This window comes from Bufo gargarizans, chromosome 3 (genome assembly GCF_014858855.1).
Source record: "Bufo gargarizans isolate SCDJY-AF-19 chromosome 3, ASM1485885v1, whole genome shotgun sequence".
Taxonomy (NCBI): Eukaryota; Metazoa; Chordata; class Amphibia; order Anura; family Bufonidae; genus Bufo; species Bufo gargarizans.
In genome coordinates this window covers 200,549,371-200,570,327 of record NC_058082.1, presented here as the reverse complement: position 1 = coordinate 200,570,327, position 20,957 = coordinate 200,549,371, and the positions used below count along the sequence as shown (strand labels likewise).

Genomic DNA, 20,957 nt, shown 5'->3' with positions numbered 1-20,957 from the left:
TAATGGTACACACTCCGATTGGGTCACTGTCACTAGCAGTTCAGTATTGGGCCCTATTCTATTCAATATATTTATTAATGATCTTGTAGAAGGCTTGCAAAGTAAAATATACATTTTGCAGATGAAACTAAAGTAATTAACACTGAAGAGGACAATATACTGCTACAGAGGGATCTGGATAGATTGGAGGCTTGGGCAGAAAAGTGGCAGATGAGATTTAAAGGGCTTCTGTCACCCCCCCATTTAGCAATTTTCAGTATTGGACATAAGCTATTTGATAATGTCAGTTGAGTCCATATATATCACTCTTTCCTCCCTCTGTGATGTAATTTTTTAAAAAAAATCTTACTTTTATAATATGCTAATTACTTCACTACCAGCAAGTTGGGCGGTTACTTGCTGGTAGCCGCCGCCGCATCCTCGGACTATAAACACACCCCCTCCACTTGATAGACAGGGCCAGCGAGCGCTCTCCTCCTCTCGCTGGCCCTGTCTGCCCATGAAATCCCGCGCCTGCACCGTACCGGTCCTTATTCGGCGTAGGCACTCAGAGAAGGATGCTCACTTGCCCGCTCCTTCCTCAGTGGCTATGAAAATCGTGGAACATAACGCGCTATCCATAATTTTGGTGATATGGAAACTTTTTTCTGTAGTGCTTGGGAGTTTTCTAAGTGAGTAAAATGTAATTGCTGCCCTTCCCTTCGGTTTTTATCTAGCATTAATAGGGTCAGGAAGTTATAGCTGAATAACTGCAGTTGATTCTACAGAAGTGTTGAACAAACCTGTATTGTAAAGTTTGGGTCCATGCTGAACTTTATGATTTTGGGTACCCGGACCCGAACTTTGCCGTAAAAGTTCGGGTTCGCGTTCGGTGCTCGGGCATTTAATAAAGCTTGGTGAAAAGCTGCAGGGTAGCCAATCAGCAAGCTTTTTAGCTGTGGACACTTAGAAGCCATCACAGCCATGCCTAGTAATGGCTTGGCTGTGATTGGCCAGTGCATCATGTGACCCAGCCGCTATAAAAGCTGGATCATGTGTAGCACCGCCAATCAGCTCTGAGTAGTGCAGGGACAGGAAGCAGGCAGCTTAAGTGAGGGACAGTGTTAAGAAGCTCATGTAGCTATTTTTCTGTTGTTGACCTATAGTGTATTTTTTGTGGGTGCTATACACCAGCTTTGCACCCCTAACAAAGAAATATAATAATAAATCTGGCTGTTAATTCTGTGAGTGACCTATAGCGATCTTTTGTGGATGTAATGTACCATCTTCTGTTAGATTGGTGGTTAACATATCAATTTTTTTGTGTGAGAAACACCTGCATTGCATATATGACAGGGAAATTAATACAGTTATTCTGTTTGCTAGATTGGTGGGTGACATTCCCATTCTTGTTGTGAGGTACAACTACATTGCATACCTGACAGGGAGATGAATATAGTTAATCCGTCTGTTAGTTCAGTGGGTGACCCCAAAGAATGAGGAGAGCATCAAATAAGGGACATGGCCCTGGTCGTGGTGCTGCTGGTGTTGGTGGAGCTCCTGTTGCAAGGAGAGGACGTGGTTGATCTGTGCCAGCTACATGCCCAAATGAAACATCTTCCTAAGGTGCATGTAGGCGATAGAACGTAAAGCGTTATTTTGTAGGTCTGAATACCGGTGAACAAATGGTGAGGCCAGAACAAGTAGAGCTGGTAGTAGATTGGGTAGCTGACAGTGCCACCAGTTCTTTCACATTGTCTCCCACCCGGTCCCTTGCTAAAAGCACAGAGTTGGCACCTGCAGCCCATGGCCATCTGTATTTCACCTCACCCACTTGCAAATCAGACAAGCAGTCTGAGCACCAAGTCATGCAGCAGTCCCTTATGCTTTTTGATGACTCTGCTGGCACGGTTTCCATTTGCCATTCACATAGTTCTGCCCCAGAAGTGTAAGTGAGTAAGTGCAATGGTGCCCAACCACTTATGTTTCAGGATGTGGACATGGGAGGACCACCGTAACACGTCTCTGATGATGACGAAACACAGGTGCCAACTGCTGCGGCTTTCTGCAGTGTGCAGACCGGCAAGGAGGGCAGGGGTGAAGAGTGGGTGGAAGATGATGTGGAGGATGATCGGGTCCTAGACCCCACATGGAATCAGTCATGCGAGTGATGTGTGAAGTTCGGAGGAGGTGGTGGTCACACAGCGCCAGCTGCACACCAAAAGAGGGAGCAGGGTGCAAAAGCAGAGTGGTCATTTCCTAGCCAGTATGCCTGCTACTGCCCACTGCACCCAAGGACTGAGCACACCAAAGCCAGTTCCAAGGAGTTCGCTCGTGTGGCAGTTCTTCAGACAAGAGGGTGTGTTCCTGCACCAACAGATTCCAGGTACACAACTGTCCAGCCAGGGCACAGTTCTGGAAGATGAGGAGGAGGAACAGTGTTCACAGCAGGGTGGCACCCAAAGCAGGTCAAGGGCATCACTGGAGCGTGGCTGGGGGGATACAGAGGACAGAGACGCTACACCTCCCACAGATGACAGCTTGTCATTACCTCTGGGCAGCCTGGCACACATGAGCGACTACATGCTGTAGTGTCTGCGCAACAACCACCGAGTTCTAACCAGTGCTGATTACTGGGTGGCCACACTACTGAATCCCTGCTACAAGGACAACGTGCCATCCTTAATTCCATCAATGGAGAGTAATCAGAAGATTGGTGAGTACAAGTGCATGCTGGTAGATGCGCTGCTGATAGCATTCCCACCTGACAGCAGGGGCTCAGTGTAAGCACAAGGTGAAGGCAGAGGAGGAGGCAGAAGTGGCTAATGCAGCTTGGGCACCACCAGCATCTCATAACTGAGGGTTAGAATGGCCAAAATGTGGAAAAGCTTTGTCAGCACGCCATAAAAACCAGCACCACCAGCTGATACTGAACATCTTAGCAGGAGGCAGCATTTAAGCCACATGGTGGAACAGTAAGTGTGCACACGCCTACACGTACTAACTGATGGGTCTGCCCCATTCTACTTCTGGGTCTCCAAATTAGGCACATGGCTTGAGCTTGCCATTTACGCCTTGGAGGTGCTGGCCTGTCCTGCAGCCAGTGTATTGTCCGAACAGCCAATGTGGACAAGCTCACATTCATTAAAATGAACCAGGCATGGATCCACCAGGACTTGTCCGTACCTTGTGCCAAATAGACAAATATACCAGCCTCACCCAGCCATTGTTATACTCCAGTGCACTCTCTTTGCGTTCTCTTTTCTATTTCCCAAATTTATAAAACAAAAAAAAACAAAAAAAAACACTGTAAACTGTGTTGGCTACCTCCTCCTCCTTCACCACACCACCTAAACATTCTACTGCACTCTGACCTGTGCCTCCTAGTTCTAGATTATCTTTTTTTTATATTCTATGTTATTTTATGTAATTTCCCTATACATATTTGTTTGCAGGGCAATTGTCCTGCTCTTACCCCCATTTTACAGCCCTCTAGCCCTTACTATGACTATTGTACATGCATATTAGTGCCCCAGAGTTCAGGTCCCCATTGACTTCAATGGTATTCGGGTTCAGGGTCAAGTTCGGGGTGTTAGCGCATCCCTATTCTACAGTTAAAAGGAAATCACTGCTATATTAATAATCGGGCCCTGTTACATGGCACTGTGAATGGAGAGTTAGTACACTTGGCTATTTTCCTCTTATTGTAGTGTGGATAAGCCATGAAGGTCCAAATTAGAGTAAATCTTTAATATGGCTTAAAGAGGACCTTTCACTAGTTTACAAACAAAAAACTAACTATACCTGTGGGCAGAGCGGCGCCCAGGGGTCCCCCTGCACTTATTACTATGTCTGGGCGCCGCTCATATGTCTGGCTATGAGCTGTGCGCTACGATTGGCCAGCGCTGCAGCAAGGGACATGCCTCATACAAAAAGACACCGGAGCCTATACCGGGCGAACGGAGCGGCGCCCAGACATAGTAGAAAGTGCAGGGGGACCCCTGGGCGCCGCTCTGCCCACAGGTATAGTTAGTTTTTCGTTTGTAAACTAGTGAAAAGGTCCTCTTTAACCTATGTTCATATCAACGTTTTGAAATCTGGCAGGCTGTTCTGGAAGAGGAACAGAGTGCCAGAGTTCACTGTATCCGGCACAGCCAGATAATGCCAGGAGCCGCCGGATCCCTATTGACCACAATAGGATCTGATGGGTATACAGCCGCTTTCCAGCATAATGCTGGCTTTCAGACAGACAAAGTGATGCATGCAGGAACAGCCTGCCAGCTTTCAAAACACTGATGTTGAAGTTCCTATAATAGGGCCCTTTTCTGGGTGATCGGGTGTTTTTAACCCCTTCCAGACCTTCTTTGAACATGTACAGTATGGCAGAAGTTGGACCTCTTAAGATGGAGCTGAGCAGAAGCAATAACCTATAGTCCATGATTGGAGACAACTCCTATCACAGGCTTCCTGATAGGCCTTGATCAATTGCAACCATGGCATCTAAGCAGTCATTTACCATGGGTGGGCTGCTCCTAGTGACTGTACAACACACATGGTGACAAGTTTTCAGGAGCCGTTTTGCCTTGCGAAGGCTTCCAGGCCTGCCATAGTGGAACACAGCTATTTTACCAGTCTATGGAATAAGCTATTTAATGATCGTATGTTAAAGGCCCCTGGAGAAAGGAGGGGGAATTTAAAAAAAGTTAAAAAGTAGAAAAATATTTTCTAAAATATAAAAAAAATGCCAGAACTTTTAAAATATAAAAATATGTATCCAGTATCGAGAACAGTAACAAAATAAAAATCATAATGGTCACCTATTTTGGTTGCTTTGACTTCCTAAACCATTTAACTGATTAAAAAGTGACACACCCTAAAATAATGTTAAATAATACTACAGATCGCTCCAAAAAAAGAACCCTTAAACAGCTCAAATTGAAATTAAAAAAAATGCTAAACTTTTTTTATAAGTATTAAAATATAAGAACAATTATATGTTTGATGTTTAGAAGTTAAGATATAATTTTTTACCACAGAATAAACACCATAAAATGAAACCTACAAAACAATGGCAGAATTTCTATTTTCTAATTCCACCACATTTAGAATTATTTTGCAGCCTTCCCTTGCCTCATATGTAATATTAAATGATGTCATTAGAAAGTACAACTTGTCTGTCAAAAGACAAAAAATATATATGTATTTGAGGGTAATGGGTCTTTTGGTTTTATATTTTTGGTCAGTGTATTAATAAACCATACTATTTAGTAAAATTTTGGTATGCTAATGAAAATGTAGCTTTTCTTTCCTAAAAAGCGAGAAAGCTCATTATGTATGCTCTTTTGAAATGTGAAATACTGGAAGTTAAACTAGATTAAAAGTTAGTCAGTTCAGGGAGAACATTACCAAACTAAATGCAACTTGCACCAAAAAACTGGCACAAAATATTTGCTTTGAACCACACTTATGTGCTTTAGATACATACTGTACCTTTCTCAGCAAGAGGTATTGCTTTGTAGGAAAGGAATGTGGCTTAATATGCACAACATTTTGGGCACATACGTTTGTCACAAAGTAAGCTAACCAATAGTTGCTGTAAAGTTAGTCTAAAGATGCACTAAAGTTATCATCATGAGCCACTTTGATAAATTTGGCGCATCTTTAGAATGTCTAGTCTAAGTTTACACCATCAAAATATTAGAAATCTGACCCAGTGTCAAGAAATTAGTTTTGACAGTGTTCTTAACCTCCTCACGACCGCCGTACGCAGGATTGCGTCTTCGCGGCGGTCGTGCTGTTCTGGGTGGACGCGCCGGTGCGGCCTCTCGCGAGACGCGAGATTTCCGGGTATGCCGGCCCGCGCATGCGCATCGCGGGCCGGCAAAATTCAAAGAAGAAGTTAGTCATCAACCTGCCGGCCACGATCATTGGCTGGCAGGTTGAGGATTTTCAAAAAAACCAATCAGAAGCCACATAACCCATCATATTAGTAAATATGATGGGGTTATATGGCTGCTGTGCTCCTCTGCTCCTTCTTTTGGTCGGTTGGTTCCAGGAGAGGAGCAGAGGAGCACATCATCACTGTGAGTACCCACTACAGTACACTTAGCCCCCAGATCACCTCCCAGCACCCAATTAACCCTTTGATCACCCCTTCTTGCCCCTGTCAATCACTAGTGAAAAGGAAAAAAAGTGATCAGTGCAAACTGTCACTTTTTTTTTTTTCACTGGTATTGACAGTTAGGTTTTGGGTATAGTTTAGGTCCCTTGGTTAGGTAGTTAGCGATCAGTTAGCGCCCAGCCCACCGCACCGCAGTCCGTTATTCGCTGATTAGCGTATCGCTAATCAGCATTTGTACTTTTATAGTATCTGAAAGTGATCAAAACTGATCACGGTCAGATCTATAATAGTACTAGTGTCACTTTAGTTCGCCCTCCACCCAAAACGCAGTGTTTGCCCGATCAGGCCCCATCGGTCGCCCACACGTGCGTTCGCCCACGCCCGCCCCACCGCAGTGACAAATTTTTTATTTTTTTTGATCACTGCACATTCACTTTACACGCACTGCGGCGATAAAAAAATCAGTTTTGATATTTTTTATCAACCGCAGCGGCCTCCGGTACTTCGCTAGGCTCCCCTTTGTAAGACAGGCTTGCTTTTTTTTTCTTGGGTAGTCTCAGGGAATACCCCTAAATTTAGTTGCCCACATGTCTAACAGGGGGTATTCTTCTGAAGAGGCCTACAGGCTTCTGACCCAGTCGGATGAGGAGTGGGAACCCTCATCTGATGAATCCAGCGGGTCAGAATACGAACCTGTAGAAAGCAGTGGCTCTCTGACCCAAAGTTCGGACGAGGAGGTTGAGGTCCCTGATAGCAGCAGGCGTACCCGGCCCCGTGTCGCTAGACCGCAGGTTGCGCAGGATCCGCTTCAAGAGCAGCAGAGTGGGGCTGGTGCTGTCGGATTACGTGGTGAGGCATAGACCAGCAGCCCAGCCCTTCCTGGACCTAGTACCAGCACTGCCGTACAACCTGGTGAAGTAGCGAGCACCAGAAGGGCAGTTGAAGCTGGTACGGTGGCACGTGCAGTAGTGACCCCGTCGCAGCCACCGCAAAGACGTGCCCGTAGAGCCCCTAGAATCCCAGAGGTGCTGGCAAACCCTGATTAGCAGTCCCCAACTTCCGCCGCACCCGTAGTTTTCCCTTTCACTGCCCAGTCTGGAGTTTGGGTTGGTTCGGCCCTGGGATTTTTTGAGCTGTTCTTGACTGCGGAGCTTTTAGACTTAGTTGTGGCCGAAACAAACAGATATGCCACACAATTTATAACCGCTAACCCGGGAAGCTCTTATGCCCAGTCTTTCCGGTGGAAACCAGTCCAAGTTTCCGAAATTAAAACTTTTCTGGGCCTCCTCCTCAACATGGGCCTGACAAAAAAGCATGAATTGCGGTCATATTGGTCCACGAACCCAATTCATCACATGCCCATGTTCTCTGCTGCTATGTCCAGGACACGATTTGAGACCATCCTGCGTTTCCTGCACTTTAGTGATAACAGCACCTCCCGTCCCAGAGGCCACCCTGCTTTTGACCGGCTCCACAAAATTCGGCCCCTCATAGACCATTTCAACCTGAAATTTGCAGACATTTATACCCCAGAGCAAAACATCTGCATAGACGAGTCCCTAATACATTTTACCGGGCGCCTTGGCTTCAAACAATACATCCCAAGCAAGCGCGCCCGGTATGGGGTCAAATTGTATAAGCTCTGTGAAAGGGCCACAGGCTATACCCACAAATTTCGGGTCTATGAGGGAAAAGATCAGACCCTGGAGCCGGTCGGTTGCCCTGACTACCTGGGGAGCAGTGGGAAGACAGTTTGGGACTTGGTGTCACCCTTATTCGGCAAGGGGTACCATCTTTATGTGGACAATTTTTACACAAGTGTGGCCCTCTTTAGGCATTTGTTTCTAGAATGGATTGGCGCCTGTGGTACCGCGCGAACTAGTCGCGCGGGATTCCCCCAACGGCTCGTTACCACCCGTCTTGCAAGGGGGCAGAGGGCCGCACTGTGTAACGAAGAACTGCTCGCGGTGAAATGGAGAGACAAGCGTGACGTTTACATGCTCTCCTCCATTCACGCAGACACGACAATCCAAATTGAGCGAGCAACCCGTGTCATTGAAAAGCCCCTCTCAGTCCACGACTATAACCTCCACATGGGAGGGGTCGACTTCAATGACCAGATGTTGGCTCCGTATTTAGTTTCCCGACGCACCAGACGCTGGTATAAGAAGGTGTCTGTATATTTAATTCAATTGGCTCTGTACAATAGTTTTGTTCTCTACAGTAAGGCTGGGAGAACTGGATCCTTCCTCAAATTTCAGGAAGAGATCATCGAGAACCTCCTGTATCCAGGAGGTTCCGTGGCCCCAACCACCAGTGTAGTTAGCCGTCTACACGAGCGACATTTCCCCAATGTCGTTCCTGGTACCTCAAACCGACCGCCACCCCGAAAAAAATGTTGTGTCTGTAGCAGGAGTGGAATAAGGCGTGACACCTGCTATTTCTGTCCTGACTGTCCGGACCACCCTGCCCTATGCTTTGGAGAGTGTTTCCGGAAGTACCACTCACAGGTACACTATTAGCATAGGGATCATCTCACCAGGATAGGCACACAGGGCTATTAGGGCCCATTCACTCACAGCTGCTGCAAACGTCTCCTTTCACATGGGACAAAGTGCATAACGCACTTCGCCACATCTTTGGGCGATTTGCGCTTTGCACATTGACCCATGGGGAAGGAGAGGTTTGTTCTATAAAAGGTAAAAAAAAAAAAAAAAAAAAAAAACAGTAAGCAAAAAGGTTAATGTTTAGTTCAAAAAGTTAAAGTTACATGTTCTGTTCCAAAGTTAATAAAATTATTGCGTTGTGGCCTGGTTTTTTCTTTTTTTTTTTTTTTTTTGTCTTTTTACCTTCCAGGTGGACCAACCGATCTACTAGCTGCAGCACCGATGTGCATTCTGACAGAAGCATTGCGCTGCTGTCAGATTACACGCAAGTCGGTGTATGCGGCGCTGCAAGACGGGATTTTCTCCTCTGCAGTGACAGATACGTTTGCCGAGGCATACGAGCTGAGGAGGAGGCGGCGTTCCTATGCTTTGGCAAGCACTTTGTATATATATATATATAAAAAAATAAAAAATAAAAATCCCGGCAATGATTTATTCATCCACATCGATTGATGCGAATGGAGAAATCTGGTTTGCCAGGGCATACGAGCTAAGTGGGTATGGATGTAGGGCGGAGCTCCTATGTCCTGGCAGACGCCTTTCCCCTCCATTTTTTTTTTTTTGGCAGAGATTTTTTCATCCACATTGATCAATGCGAATGAAGAAATCTGTGCCGTTCATTTTTTTCTTTCAGCCCAGAGGCTGAACGGAAAAAAAAATCTCATTACCTGTTTGCTCAATATAAGGAGAATAGCAGAAACTCCTAATGCTGGCCATACATGTAATGATTGCGGAGACCCTCAAATGCCAGGGCAGTACAAACACCCCACAACTGACCCCATTTTGGAAAGAAGACACCCCAAGGTATTTGCTGAGGGGCATATTGAGTCCATGAAAGATTTAAATTTTTGTCCTAAGTTAGCGGAAAGTGAGACTTTGTGAGAAAAAAAAAAAAAAAATCAATTTCCGCTAACTTATGCGAAATTTTTTTTTTTTCTATGAACTTGTCAGGCCCCTCATTGGATACCTTGGGGTGTCTTCTTTCCAAAGTGGGGTCACATGTGGGGTATTTATACTGCCCTGGCTTTTTAGGGGCCCTAAAGCGTGAGAAGAAGTCTGGGATCCAAATGTCTAAAAATGCCCTCCTAAAAGGAATGTGGGCACCTTTGCGCATCTAGGCTGCAAAAAAGTGTCACACATCTGGTATTGCCGTACTCAGGAGAAGTTGGGGAATGTGTTTTGGGGTGTCATTTTACATATACCCATGCTGGGTGAGAGAAATATCTTGGTCAAATGCCAACTTTGTGTAAAAAAAATGGGAAAAGTTGTCTTTTGCCAAGATATTTCTCTCACCCAGCATGGGTATATGTAAAATGACACCCCAAAACACATTCCCCAACTTCTCCTGAGTAAGGCGATACCAGATGTGTGACACTTTTTTGATGCCAAGGTGGGCAAAGGGGCACATATTCCAAAGTGAAATCCGAAAGGTGCACCGGTTATTTTTTCCAGATTTTGATTGCAAAGTACTTCTCACACATATGGGCCCCTAAATTGCCAGGGCAGTATAACTACGCCACAAGTGACCCCATTTTGGAAAGAAGACACCCCAAGGTATTCCGTGAGGGGCATGGCGAGTTCCTAGAATTTTTTATTTTTTGTCGCAAGTTAGTGGAATATGAGACTTTGTAAGGAAAAAAAGAGAAGAAAAAAAAAATCATCATTTTCCGCTAACTTGTGACAAAAATAAATAAATTCTAGGAACTCGCCATGCCCCTCACGGAATACCTTGGGGTGTCTTCTTTCCAAAATGGGGTCACTTGTGGCGTAGTTATACTGACCTGGCAATTTAGGGGCCCAAATGTGTGAGAAGTACCTTGCAATCAAAATGTGTAAAAAATGGCCTGCGAAACCCGAAAGGTGCACTTTGGAATATGTGCCCCTTTGCCCACCTTGGCAGCAAAAAAGTGTGCCACATCTGGTATCGCCATACTCAGGAGAAGTTGGGGAATGTGTTTTGGGGTGTCATTTTACATATACCCATGCTGGGTGAGATAAATATCTTGGTCAAATGCCAACTTTGTATAAAAAAATGGGAAAAGTTGTCTTTTGCCAAGATATTTCTCTCACCCAGCATGGGTATATGTAAAATGACACCCCAAAAAACATTCCCCAACTTCTCCTGAGTACGGCGATACCAGATGTGTGACACTTTTTTGATGCCAAGGTGGGCAAAGGGGCACATATTCCAAAGTGCACCTTTCGGATTTCACCGGTCATTTTTTACACATTTTGATTGCAAAGTTCTTCTCACACATTAGGGCCCCTAAATTGCCAGGGCAGTATAACTACGCCACAAGTGACCCCATTTTGGAAAGAAGACACCCCAAGGTATTCTGTGAGGGGCATGGTGAGTTCCTAGAATTTTTTATTTTTTGTCACAAGTTAGCGGAATATGAGACTTTGTAAGAAAAAAAATAAAATAAAAAATCATCATCATTTTCCGCTAACTTGTGACAAAAAATAAAAAGTTCTATGAACTCCCTATGCCCATCAGCGAATACCTTAGGGTGTCTACTTTCCGAAATGGGGTCATTTGTGGGGTTTTTCTACTGTTTGGGCATTGTAGAACCTCAGGAATCATGACAGGTGCTCAGAAAATCAGAGCTGTTTCAAAAAGCGGAAATTCACATTTTTGTACCATAGTTTGTAAACGCTATAACTTTTACCCAAACCTTTTTTTTTTTTTGCCCAGACATTTTTTTTTTTATCAAAGACATGTAGAACAATAAATTTGGCGAAAAATTTATATATGGATGTCGTTTTTTTTGCAAAATTTTACAGCTGAAAGTGAAAAATGTCATTTTTTTGCAAAAAAATCGTTACATTTTGATTAATAACAAAAAAAAAGTAAAAATGTCAGCAGCAATAAAATACCACCAAATGAAAGCTCTATTAGTGAGAAGAAAAGGAGGTAAAATTCATTTGGGTGGTAAGTTGCATGTCCGAGAGATAAACGGTGAAAGTAGTGTAGTGCCGAAGTGTAAAAAGTGCTCTGGTCATGAAGGGGGTTTCACCTAGCGGGGCTGAAGTGGTTAATATCTTCTTTATATGCTACTTTATGCCTTTCTCAACAATTACAGTACACACAGGCCAACCTAAAGGTTGTGTAGTCTAAACAGGACAACCGTGTTATAACTGATAGATAGAGATAGAGAGATAGAGAGATAGATAGATAGATAGATAGATAGATAGATAGATAGATAGATAGATAGATAGATAGATAGATATCTATCTATCTAAATGAGGAAGACCACCACACACAAAAATAGTTTTGACTATAATATAGAAATTTGCAGTGATCTGTACTGTGCAATTTTACAGAATGTGACTAATTACTTTAACAACGTGCTCCTATTTAATGGGACCAGATGAAACGCAGCTTACAGAATGCAGAGATATTACCATTTACCAGTCATTAAAAACAAGCTGCTTAAAACATTTACTTGTTAAAAATTACTGATTAATAATTACCATTCCAAACAGAAGTGCCAGCGTCTCATAATCAATCCACTCTACTACCTTCGCCAAGCTCGGTCTCTACAATTAGAGGACAGAAAAATTTATTAAATAAAATTGCTAATTAGCCATATAATGATTAGCTGCACAAAATATACACTTCATTTAATAATAATCTATTCAAATATGTTTTAACAGTTACTGTAACATGCTTGCCAATAGACAACAGCTTAGGCATGCGGTGGATCTATATAGTGACTAGTGTACTGTGTAAAGATTACACTACCCAAGGTATAATTCACTGAGCAATCTCTGGGCAGACATGGAACTCAAAAAGAGAGATAAAAGATTACAGCTCTGAAGCCAGCAAAACTGTAAATGCAGTTATGGACTATAATGATGACTAACTGAGGCTAGGAGATTTTAAATGCATTGCATTATTTAAGTTATTGATTTTCTATTAAATCAATTTGAAATGCCAACACAATGCTTTAAATTAAGGAGTCAAAATAAATTGTTACTAGAGCTCAAAAGGAGATATTAATAGAATGATTAGGTATATTTTATGCTATCCTGGATATACAAAATATACTGCATTCACTCACATTGGTTGCTTGTATTAAGTGGGGTTCACAAGTTACTCCCTCACGTTCAATCGTTGTTGGGCCTGTGATTGGCTATAGCAGTTTCAGGACCAAGCCACCAAGAGTGGCCGAGAACAGAGCAGCACTGGACAGGTGACTGATACAGGCAAGTACCCCAGGTATTGTGGGCTACTAGGCCAGACAACCATTTAAAGAGGTTCTCTGGGCTTTTTCTATTCCTCAAGATAGGTCATTAATATCATATCTGCGGAGGTCCGACACCCTGCTTCCTCGCCAATCAGCTTTTCGAGGAGATGGTGCATACAATGTGCATGTGCCATCTCCCTTCTCTCTTCCTAATCTCCGCTGTAATTATATGAGACTGCAGCAGCAGCGGAGCAGAATAGAGAAGAGAGACTGCACGCAGTGTCCTTGTACAGCTGATTGGCAAGGGTGCTGGGTATCGGACCCCCGCCAATCTGATATTGATGATCTATCCAGAGGATAGGTCATCAATAGAAAATGCCCAGAGAACCCCTTTAAATTTCAGTTATATTATTTAAAGGGAGTACAGTTTTGTAGCTTAAAGCGGTATTCCAGTTATGTAACTTTTTTCAACTCCTGTAGCCATGGTGTATACAGTATGTGGTGCACATAAACTAATCTGATCTATATCCGCTAGTGATGAGCGAAGTTCTGAAAAATTAGATTTGACTGCTTTGGCGAATAAAAAAATAAAAATAAATTTGCTTTATGACGAAGTACTTTGTTACAAAACACATTTTTTTGCAAGTAGCAGGTTCAATAACAGGGAATGGCGATTGCGACCCCCCCCCCCCCCCGTCATTGAACCCCTCAGGTGCCACGTTCAGATTGTGGCATCCGAAACTAATATTAAAAGTATTTTAGTGGTTGCTCAAAACAAAAAACAAAAAAGATCCAGCGTGAGCGGTGTGTTATGACTTCATCACGTCGACTGTAATGGTGATGTCATACTTGACAACACATTAGATTTTGTGCAGGATCTTCAAGCAATATGGCAACAACAACCTCTTGGCACTCAGATGAGAAGTATGATTTTTTTTTATTTTTTTTTACCGCCATTTCAGGGAGAATTGATTTTTTAGCGTGAAGCACGAAGAAATTTAACGTCACACAAATCAAATTTATCCTGAATTTGGATCAAAGTCCACTTTGTTAACTTTGATTCACTCAACACTAGTATTGAGTGAATCCGAACTTTGCGAGTTTGGGTACCCGGACCAAAACTTTGCCACAAAAGTTAGAGTTCGGAGATCGGGCATTTAATAAAGCTTGTTGAAAGGCTGCAGAAGCCATCACAGGTGTATCATGTGACCAGGGCCACTTAGGTGGCGTAGCCCTGGTGACAAGTGGGGGGCGGCAGCATCAGGGCACAGGGAGAGAAGTGCTTCCATTTTGAAAGCGCTCATCTCCATTGTCATCTGTATCACCCTCCTCAGTACAGCAATACAGATGGATGTGCTGCATCGCATTGCTGCGAGCCTGATTGAGGCAACTATGTTTTTTTTTTTTTTTTTTAATGGTACAATACAGGAGAGGAGCACTGTGGGGGGCACTTCTTACTGGCACATGATTGGGAGGCATCTATGGGGGGCACTTCTTACTGGCACATGATTGTAGTGTATCTATGGGGGCACCCCCACCGATCAGCTGTTTGAGAAGGCAGCGGCGCTTCAGCAGCGCCGCAGCCTTCTCGCTGTTTACCGCTGGCCTAGTGAAGTCACGACTAGTATCAACTAGCATGGGCGGGGCTAAGCTCTGTTCACTTGAATGGAGCTCAGCCCTGCCCACGCTAGTTGATTATAAAAATTATAAATGGAGATCGCTAATTCGAATAATACATCTGGTATGTCACTGTCCATGTTGTGGGACTATTTGTGCACTTCTAGTAATTATTTCTTGGCTGCAAATAGGAGCTGAAGGTTTATCAGGTTCGCCTGCCATTAAAATGAAAGGGACCCGCCGCGAACATTTGATCCTCTGAATAGATCATTAGCATCTGATCGGCTGAGGTCAGACACCCAGGACCCCCACCGATCAGCTGTTTGAGTACCCAGCGGTGCTCCAGTAGGGGGCGTGGCCTTCTGACTGTTTACCGCTGGCCCAGTGACGTCACAAATAGTATAAACTAGCGTGGGCGGGGCCAAGCTCCATTCAAGAAAATTCAGAAATTTTCAAAAAAACAATTTTTAGGGAAGAGTTCAGGTCTGAAGTCACTTTGCAAGGCTTACATAATAGAAACCACCCAAAAATGACCCCCTTCTATAAAACTACACCCCCCAAGGTATTCAAAACCGATTTTACAAACTTTGTTAACTCTTTAGGTGTTCCACAAGAATTAATGGAAAATAGAGATACAATTTCAAAATGTCACTTTTTTGGCAGATTTTCCATTTTAATAATTTTTTCCCAGTTACAAAGCAAGGGTTAACAGCCAAACTAAATTCAATATTTATGGCCCTGATTCGGTAGTTTACAGAAACACCCCATATGTGGTTGTAAACTGCTGTACGGGCACATGGCAGGGCGCAGAAGGAAAGGAATGCCATACGGTTTTTGGAATGCAGGTTTTGCTGGACTATTTTTTTTTTTTTTTACACCATGTCCCATTTGAAGCCCCCCTGATGCACCCCTAGAGTAGAAACTCCCAAAAAAGTGACCCCATTTTAGAAAGTACGGGATAGGGTGGCAGTATTGTTGGTACTAGTTTAGGGTACATATGATTTTTAGTTGCTCTATATTACAGTTTTTTGAGGCAAGGTAACAATAAAAATGTCTGTTTTGGCACAGTTTTTATTTTTTGTTATTTACAACATTCGTCTGACAGGTTAGAGCATGTGATATTTTTATAGACCAGGTTGTCACGGACGCTGCAATACCAAATATGTATACTTTATTTATTTATGCACGTTTTACATTTTTGAAGCAAAAAAAATAATCATGTTTTAGTGTTTCCATAGTCTGAGAGCCATAATTTTTTCAGTTTTTGGGCGATTACCTTGGGTAGGGTATGATTTTTGCGGGATGAGAACGGTTTTATTGGCACTATTTTGGGGTGCGTGTGACTTTTTGATCGCTTGCTATTACACTTTGTGATGTAAGGTGACAAAAAATGGTTAAGCACAGTTTTTATTTTTTACGGTGTTCATCTGAGGGGTTAAGTCATTTGATATTTTTATAGAGCCGGTTGATACGGACGCGGAGATACCTAATATGTATACTTTTTTACATTTATGTAAGTTTTACACAATAACAGCTTTTTTAAATAAAAAAAAAGGATGTTTTAGTGTCTATATTCTGAGCCATAGTTTTTTTATTTTTTGGGTGATTGTCTCAGGTAGAGGCTAATTTTTTGCGGGATGAGGTGATGGTTAGATTGATACTATGTTGGTGGGAAAATGCCTGTTTGATCGCTTGCTGTTGTACTTTTTGTGATGTGAGGTGACAAAAAAATTGTTTATTTAGCACAGTTTTTTTTATGGTGTTCATCTGAGGGGTTAGGTCACATGATATGTTTATAGAGCCGGTTGATACGGACACGGCAATACCTTATATGTCATATTTTTTATTTGGGGAAAATTATGTTTATTTTTTTTTTTTTACTTGAAATTTATTTTTGGGGGGGAAACTTTAATTTTTTCAACTTTTTTTATAATTTTATTTTTGTTCCACTTTGGGACTAACTTTTGTGGGTCTAATCCCCTTTACAATGCATTCCAATACTTCTGTACTGGAATGCATTGGCTGTATGAGTAATACTGTGTGTATTACTCATACAGCTTCCTGCCTGCGACAGGCTCGTCACCCGAAGGCAGCGCGATGCCTCAGGAAGGCATTGCGCTGCCTTCCATGCCATCGGGTCACCCCTACAGCCACATGGGTACCTGATGGCACCACCGCCACCGCACCAGGTAAAAGCCGCAATTGACCTGCGGTTTGCGGCGATTGCCAATGCGGGGGGGGGGGGGGGGTCACATCACCCCCCCCTGGCGTTGACAGGATTTCAGTAGACATACTGTTCCGATAAACCCTCGCCGCAATGTAATTTTAAAGTTAGGACATACCGGTACGTCCTGGGACCTTAAGGACTCGGCAAACATGGCATACCGGTACGTCCCAAGTCCTTAAGGGGTTAAGCAAAATGCATAGATGTGGTAGGCAATAACAAGTGCTCGGCGGCACCAAATCAGAAACCATATTTCCTACCACAATCCGGGGGGTTCCAGTGCACATCCATGAATCCGGGAGGGAAAGCAAAAAACATCTTTCCCTGGGCTAGATGATGATGTGGTATTGAAGGACAGGGTGGGCAAAGAACTGTCCCTGATATTGCCCTACAGTGGGGTGCTATTCTGGCCCTGATGGCCTAACCACAGACCACTCGCCCTGATAAGAGCGACCCTGTCCGAAACCTTACCCTATATAAAAAAAAGGCCCTAGTATGCCCCTAGCTTCTAGGCCCCTGACTTCCAGGTGATCACTATATAGATCTGTGTGTTTTTGACACACAGCACACCTATACTAGTCCTTAAAATGACACTTGTGGCCCTATTAGCTAGCGTTTGGTGTCCCTAACAGCCTGTCCCTGCTCCACACAGCAACCTCTCCCTACACTGGCAAAAGACTGAATGTAAAATGGCTGCCAGATCAGGTTTATTTATAAGGTAGAGGGTATGTCCATGTGCTGAAATGTCTAAATTGCCTGTCCTGTACCACCTGATGGATGTGTCATGGGTCAAAGTTCTTCAAATAATGTAAAAGAATATGGCGGGCGCAAATTTCTCCATATGTTCACATGTTCGGTGAATAGCGAACACGCAAAGTTTGCCGCAAAACAAACACCGGGCGAACCGCAACGCCATCTCTAAATGAGACCCCCACTGATTGTTCAGTAAAAGGTACAAGCACTCTAACCTTTCCCATTTGTTAGCATTTTTAGGGTCTACTGGGTGGTTATACCACTTACTCCATCTCTGCCAGGAAAGCTTAATTTTAAATCGATCAGAGAAGGTTCCAGCACCCAGCCCACCACCAATGAAAACTTTTGACAAAAATATATTTTAAACTATTCTTATTTTGTTTCAACTTACATCACCAACCACTGCCAAAGCTGCAAGGGCAGCCAATGATCCCAACATAGCTGCCAGAGTTCTGTGGACAATCTACAAAAATAAATATAAAAAAATATATATAAATTTTTTTATAACACTTAGTCCTAAATATAATGAATACATTATCACAAGTTTTTGTTGGATAAAAGAAAAATATATGACATTACCCATGTCAACAGTAAATAAGTAATAGTAACAGGTATACTGCAAATAACTTTAGTTGGGCGATAAATGGATAATATAGAAAATCAAAGGCGTAGCTATAGGCATGTGCCTTAGGTGTGGATGGACACACTAAAAAGCCCCTCTGCCTTGGCCACATTATTCAATAGAAGATTCAATCTTTGCCCTGGGTAGAGTAAAGCCTAGATGAAACATAATACATCTTTAAAGTTGTATTTAAAAGATTTTCAAACTAGAGTAACATTTTATGAAGCTTGGTCTACAGTATGCATTACTATGGAGGGTAACTATGTGTGCATTTGCAAATATTGGTCATCGGCCATATTTGACATTTTTCTAAACCTTCACAGCAAGGAGCCAAAAACCATCTAACAATAATATAACCTATTTAAGTTTAAAAAGGATTTTCACCTTTACATACCATTGTTTTGTAGGTCCATCATTCTATGCAGATTAGTTCATATACTTAACAGCATTTAAAGCACAGTTTTTCTGATACAGAGCCTTAAGGCCAAATTCATATAGAGGTATGCAAAGAGAATGTATCACCTCAATTCTGAGCTACTATCTGAAGTAATACATGAGTAGTACTACACAAGGAGACCAGATCACCATTTTTTATTCTTCTACCACCCCCCACCACCCCGTTCCTCCTCTTTCAGCACTCAAAGCCGCACTGTAAGGGCTCATGCACATGAACGTATTTTCTTTCAGTGTCTGTTAAAAAAAATTGTGGACCATATGCGGAACCATTCATTTCAATGGGTTATTCCAGGCGCATTGCATTTCCGTATGTCCATATTTCCGTTCCATAAAAAAATAGAACATATCCTATTTTTGTCCGCATTACGGACAAGGATAGTACTGTTCTATGAGGGGTCAGCTGTTCCGTTCTGCAAAATATGGAATGCAAATGGATGTCATCCGTATTTTTTGCGGATCCGTTTTTTTGCAGACTGCAAAATACATACGGTCATGTGCATGAGCCCTAACACAGTCTAGACTACTGTACTAACACAATGGAGAGGACTGTCGTGCCCGTGCTCAGTAGTGCCAACATTGTGTTTTGTGCAACTTTATACGCTAATAGCAGGGGACTGGGGGCAGTAGATAAAAATAGCAATCTGGACTCTGTTCTACTCATTTATTACAGCGGATAATAGCCCAAGATCGTAGTAACAGATTCCTTTTAAATGGTGTATTGTTCTTCAACAAAGCATTTTTCCAGGAGAGAATACTTAACACAGCGCCATATACTGAGGACACCATGTGCCTTAGCAGAGCATTAACTGAAAAACACTGCCCTTGTCTGACTTGTTAGTTTTACAGATCTTTTGATTTTCTTCTTGCATATAAATACAAAAACCTCACCCCTGTGTTCATCAATATTTAGTTCCGTTATAGAAAAGTTACTTTTGTGATTGAGTGTCCACATCTTTATAATACCATAATTAACCAGTATGTTTTAACCAGTATTAGTGACTAGAAGTCACAAACACACCATTAAATATTTAAAGGGATTTTCTGCTAATTTCATCTAATTAGCCCATGTTACTAACATATAGAGGGAAGCCCTTTAACATATTACTTACTCGAAATCGCTCCCCCGACTATGCACTGGCATGCGCTACAGGCTCTTCTGCCTGGGTCCTCACTGGATGTGGCCACTTCTTTTCCTGGTCAGCTGCATTATAGTAAATGCAGCCAAACAGGAAAAAAAAGCTGCCATATCTGGTCTGTACCTGGGCAGAAGAGTCAGAGTGGTGGAACCCCTGCTCATCGGACACTTATCCACTATACCATGGCTAGGGGATAAGCAGTTTTAATGGGACAACAACTTTAATGGACACTAATGTTCTGCAAGAAGTCTAACTGGACTATTGCTAGGTCTTACCTCAAATATGATTAACACATAAACACCTGTTAAGACAATGGCTGCAATTGTTACTTGGGTCTCAATGCTTGCACTAAGGTACTGATGAGATACAGATAGTGGGACAAGTTGAGTCTCTTGAAGAAATGCTTGAATGTTTATGGAAATGGTTTCACTGAAAATGAAATATACTAGATTAGTCAGTAGCCATATATAATTTGTTTTAGTAATAAAATAAATAAAGCAGTTATTGCTATAGATCTGCAGGACTAAATTCCAAGATTGCCTTATATTGTAATGACTCCGTAAGATATTAGTTTCTGTAAACCAAATGTCTATGCTTCAACAAAATTTACCCACTTCAACTAAAAAGAATAGAACGTGGTATGGCTCCAGAATCGGAGTTACCCTGGGTTCAGACCTGAGCGTTCTGAAAGGAGCGCTCTGTATGTGCGATTGTACCGGCGTTTACAATCACGCATAAAGAGACAAGAGAACACACATTGTCGCTCGTTCCCGAATATCTATGTACGGGAACGCACGACAAAACGCCCCAAAAAAGCTCAAGAACTTGTTTGAGCGTCAGGCGCTGTAAAACGCCCAGGTGAGAACCATTCCCATAGGGAATCATTGGTTTCTCCTCGTTGAGCGTTTTACAGCGCGTAGGAACGTGCTGTAAAACGCTCAGGTCTGAACTTGGGGTAAGAGTTTAGACCATTAGCGAAGAGACATAGACATATGTTTGCATAGGATCCTTAAAGCCAAAACTAGAATCTTGATTTTAAAAGTTACTTTCATTACTCCAGCCCCTAAAATTAAAGATGAAGCAATTGGTTGTGAAAATATACACATTCTTTAAGGTAACATTCCTCAACTCCAGTCCACAGGGCTTGCTTTCCAGTCATGTTTTCAGAATTCCCTGGAGCTGAGGAACACTGC

General features: G+C 42.8%; 1 protein-coding gene across 1 annotated transcript in view; it reads right to left on the bottom strand.

Moving 5' to 3' along the window:
• The window catches only part of OCA2 (OCA2 melanosomal transmembrane protein), a 439,010-nt gene that overhangs the window by 184,329 nt on the left and 233,724 nt on the right, over nucleotides 1–20,957 (bottom strand). The window contains exons 9-11 of the mRNA XM_044285952.1: nucleotides 20,040–20,193; nucleotides 17,942–18,013; nucleotides 12,241–12,306 (exon numbers count right to left, since the gene is read on the bottom strand). Coding sequence (XP_044141887.1) covers nucleotides 12,241–12,306; nucleotides 17,942–18,013; nucleotides 20,040–20,193 — 292 coding nt within the window. The remainder of the gene's footprint in view (nucleotides 1–12,240; nucleotides 12,307–17,941; nucleotides 18,014–20,039; nucleotides 20,194–20,957) is intronic.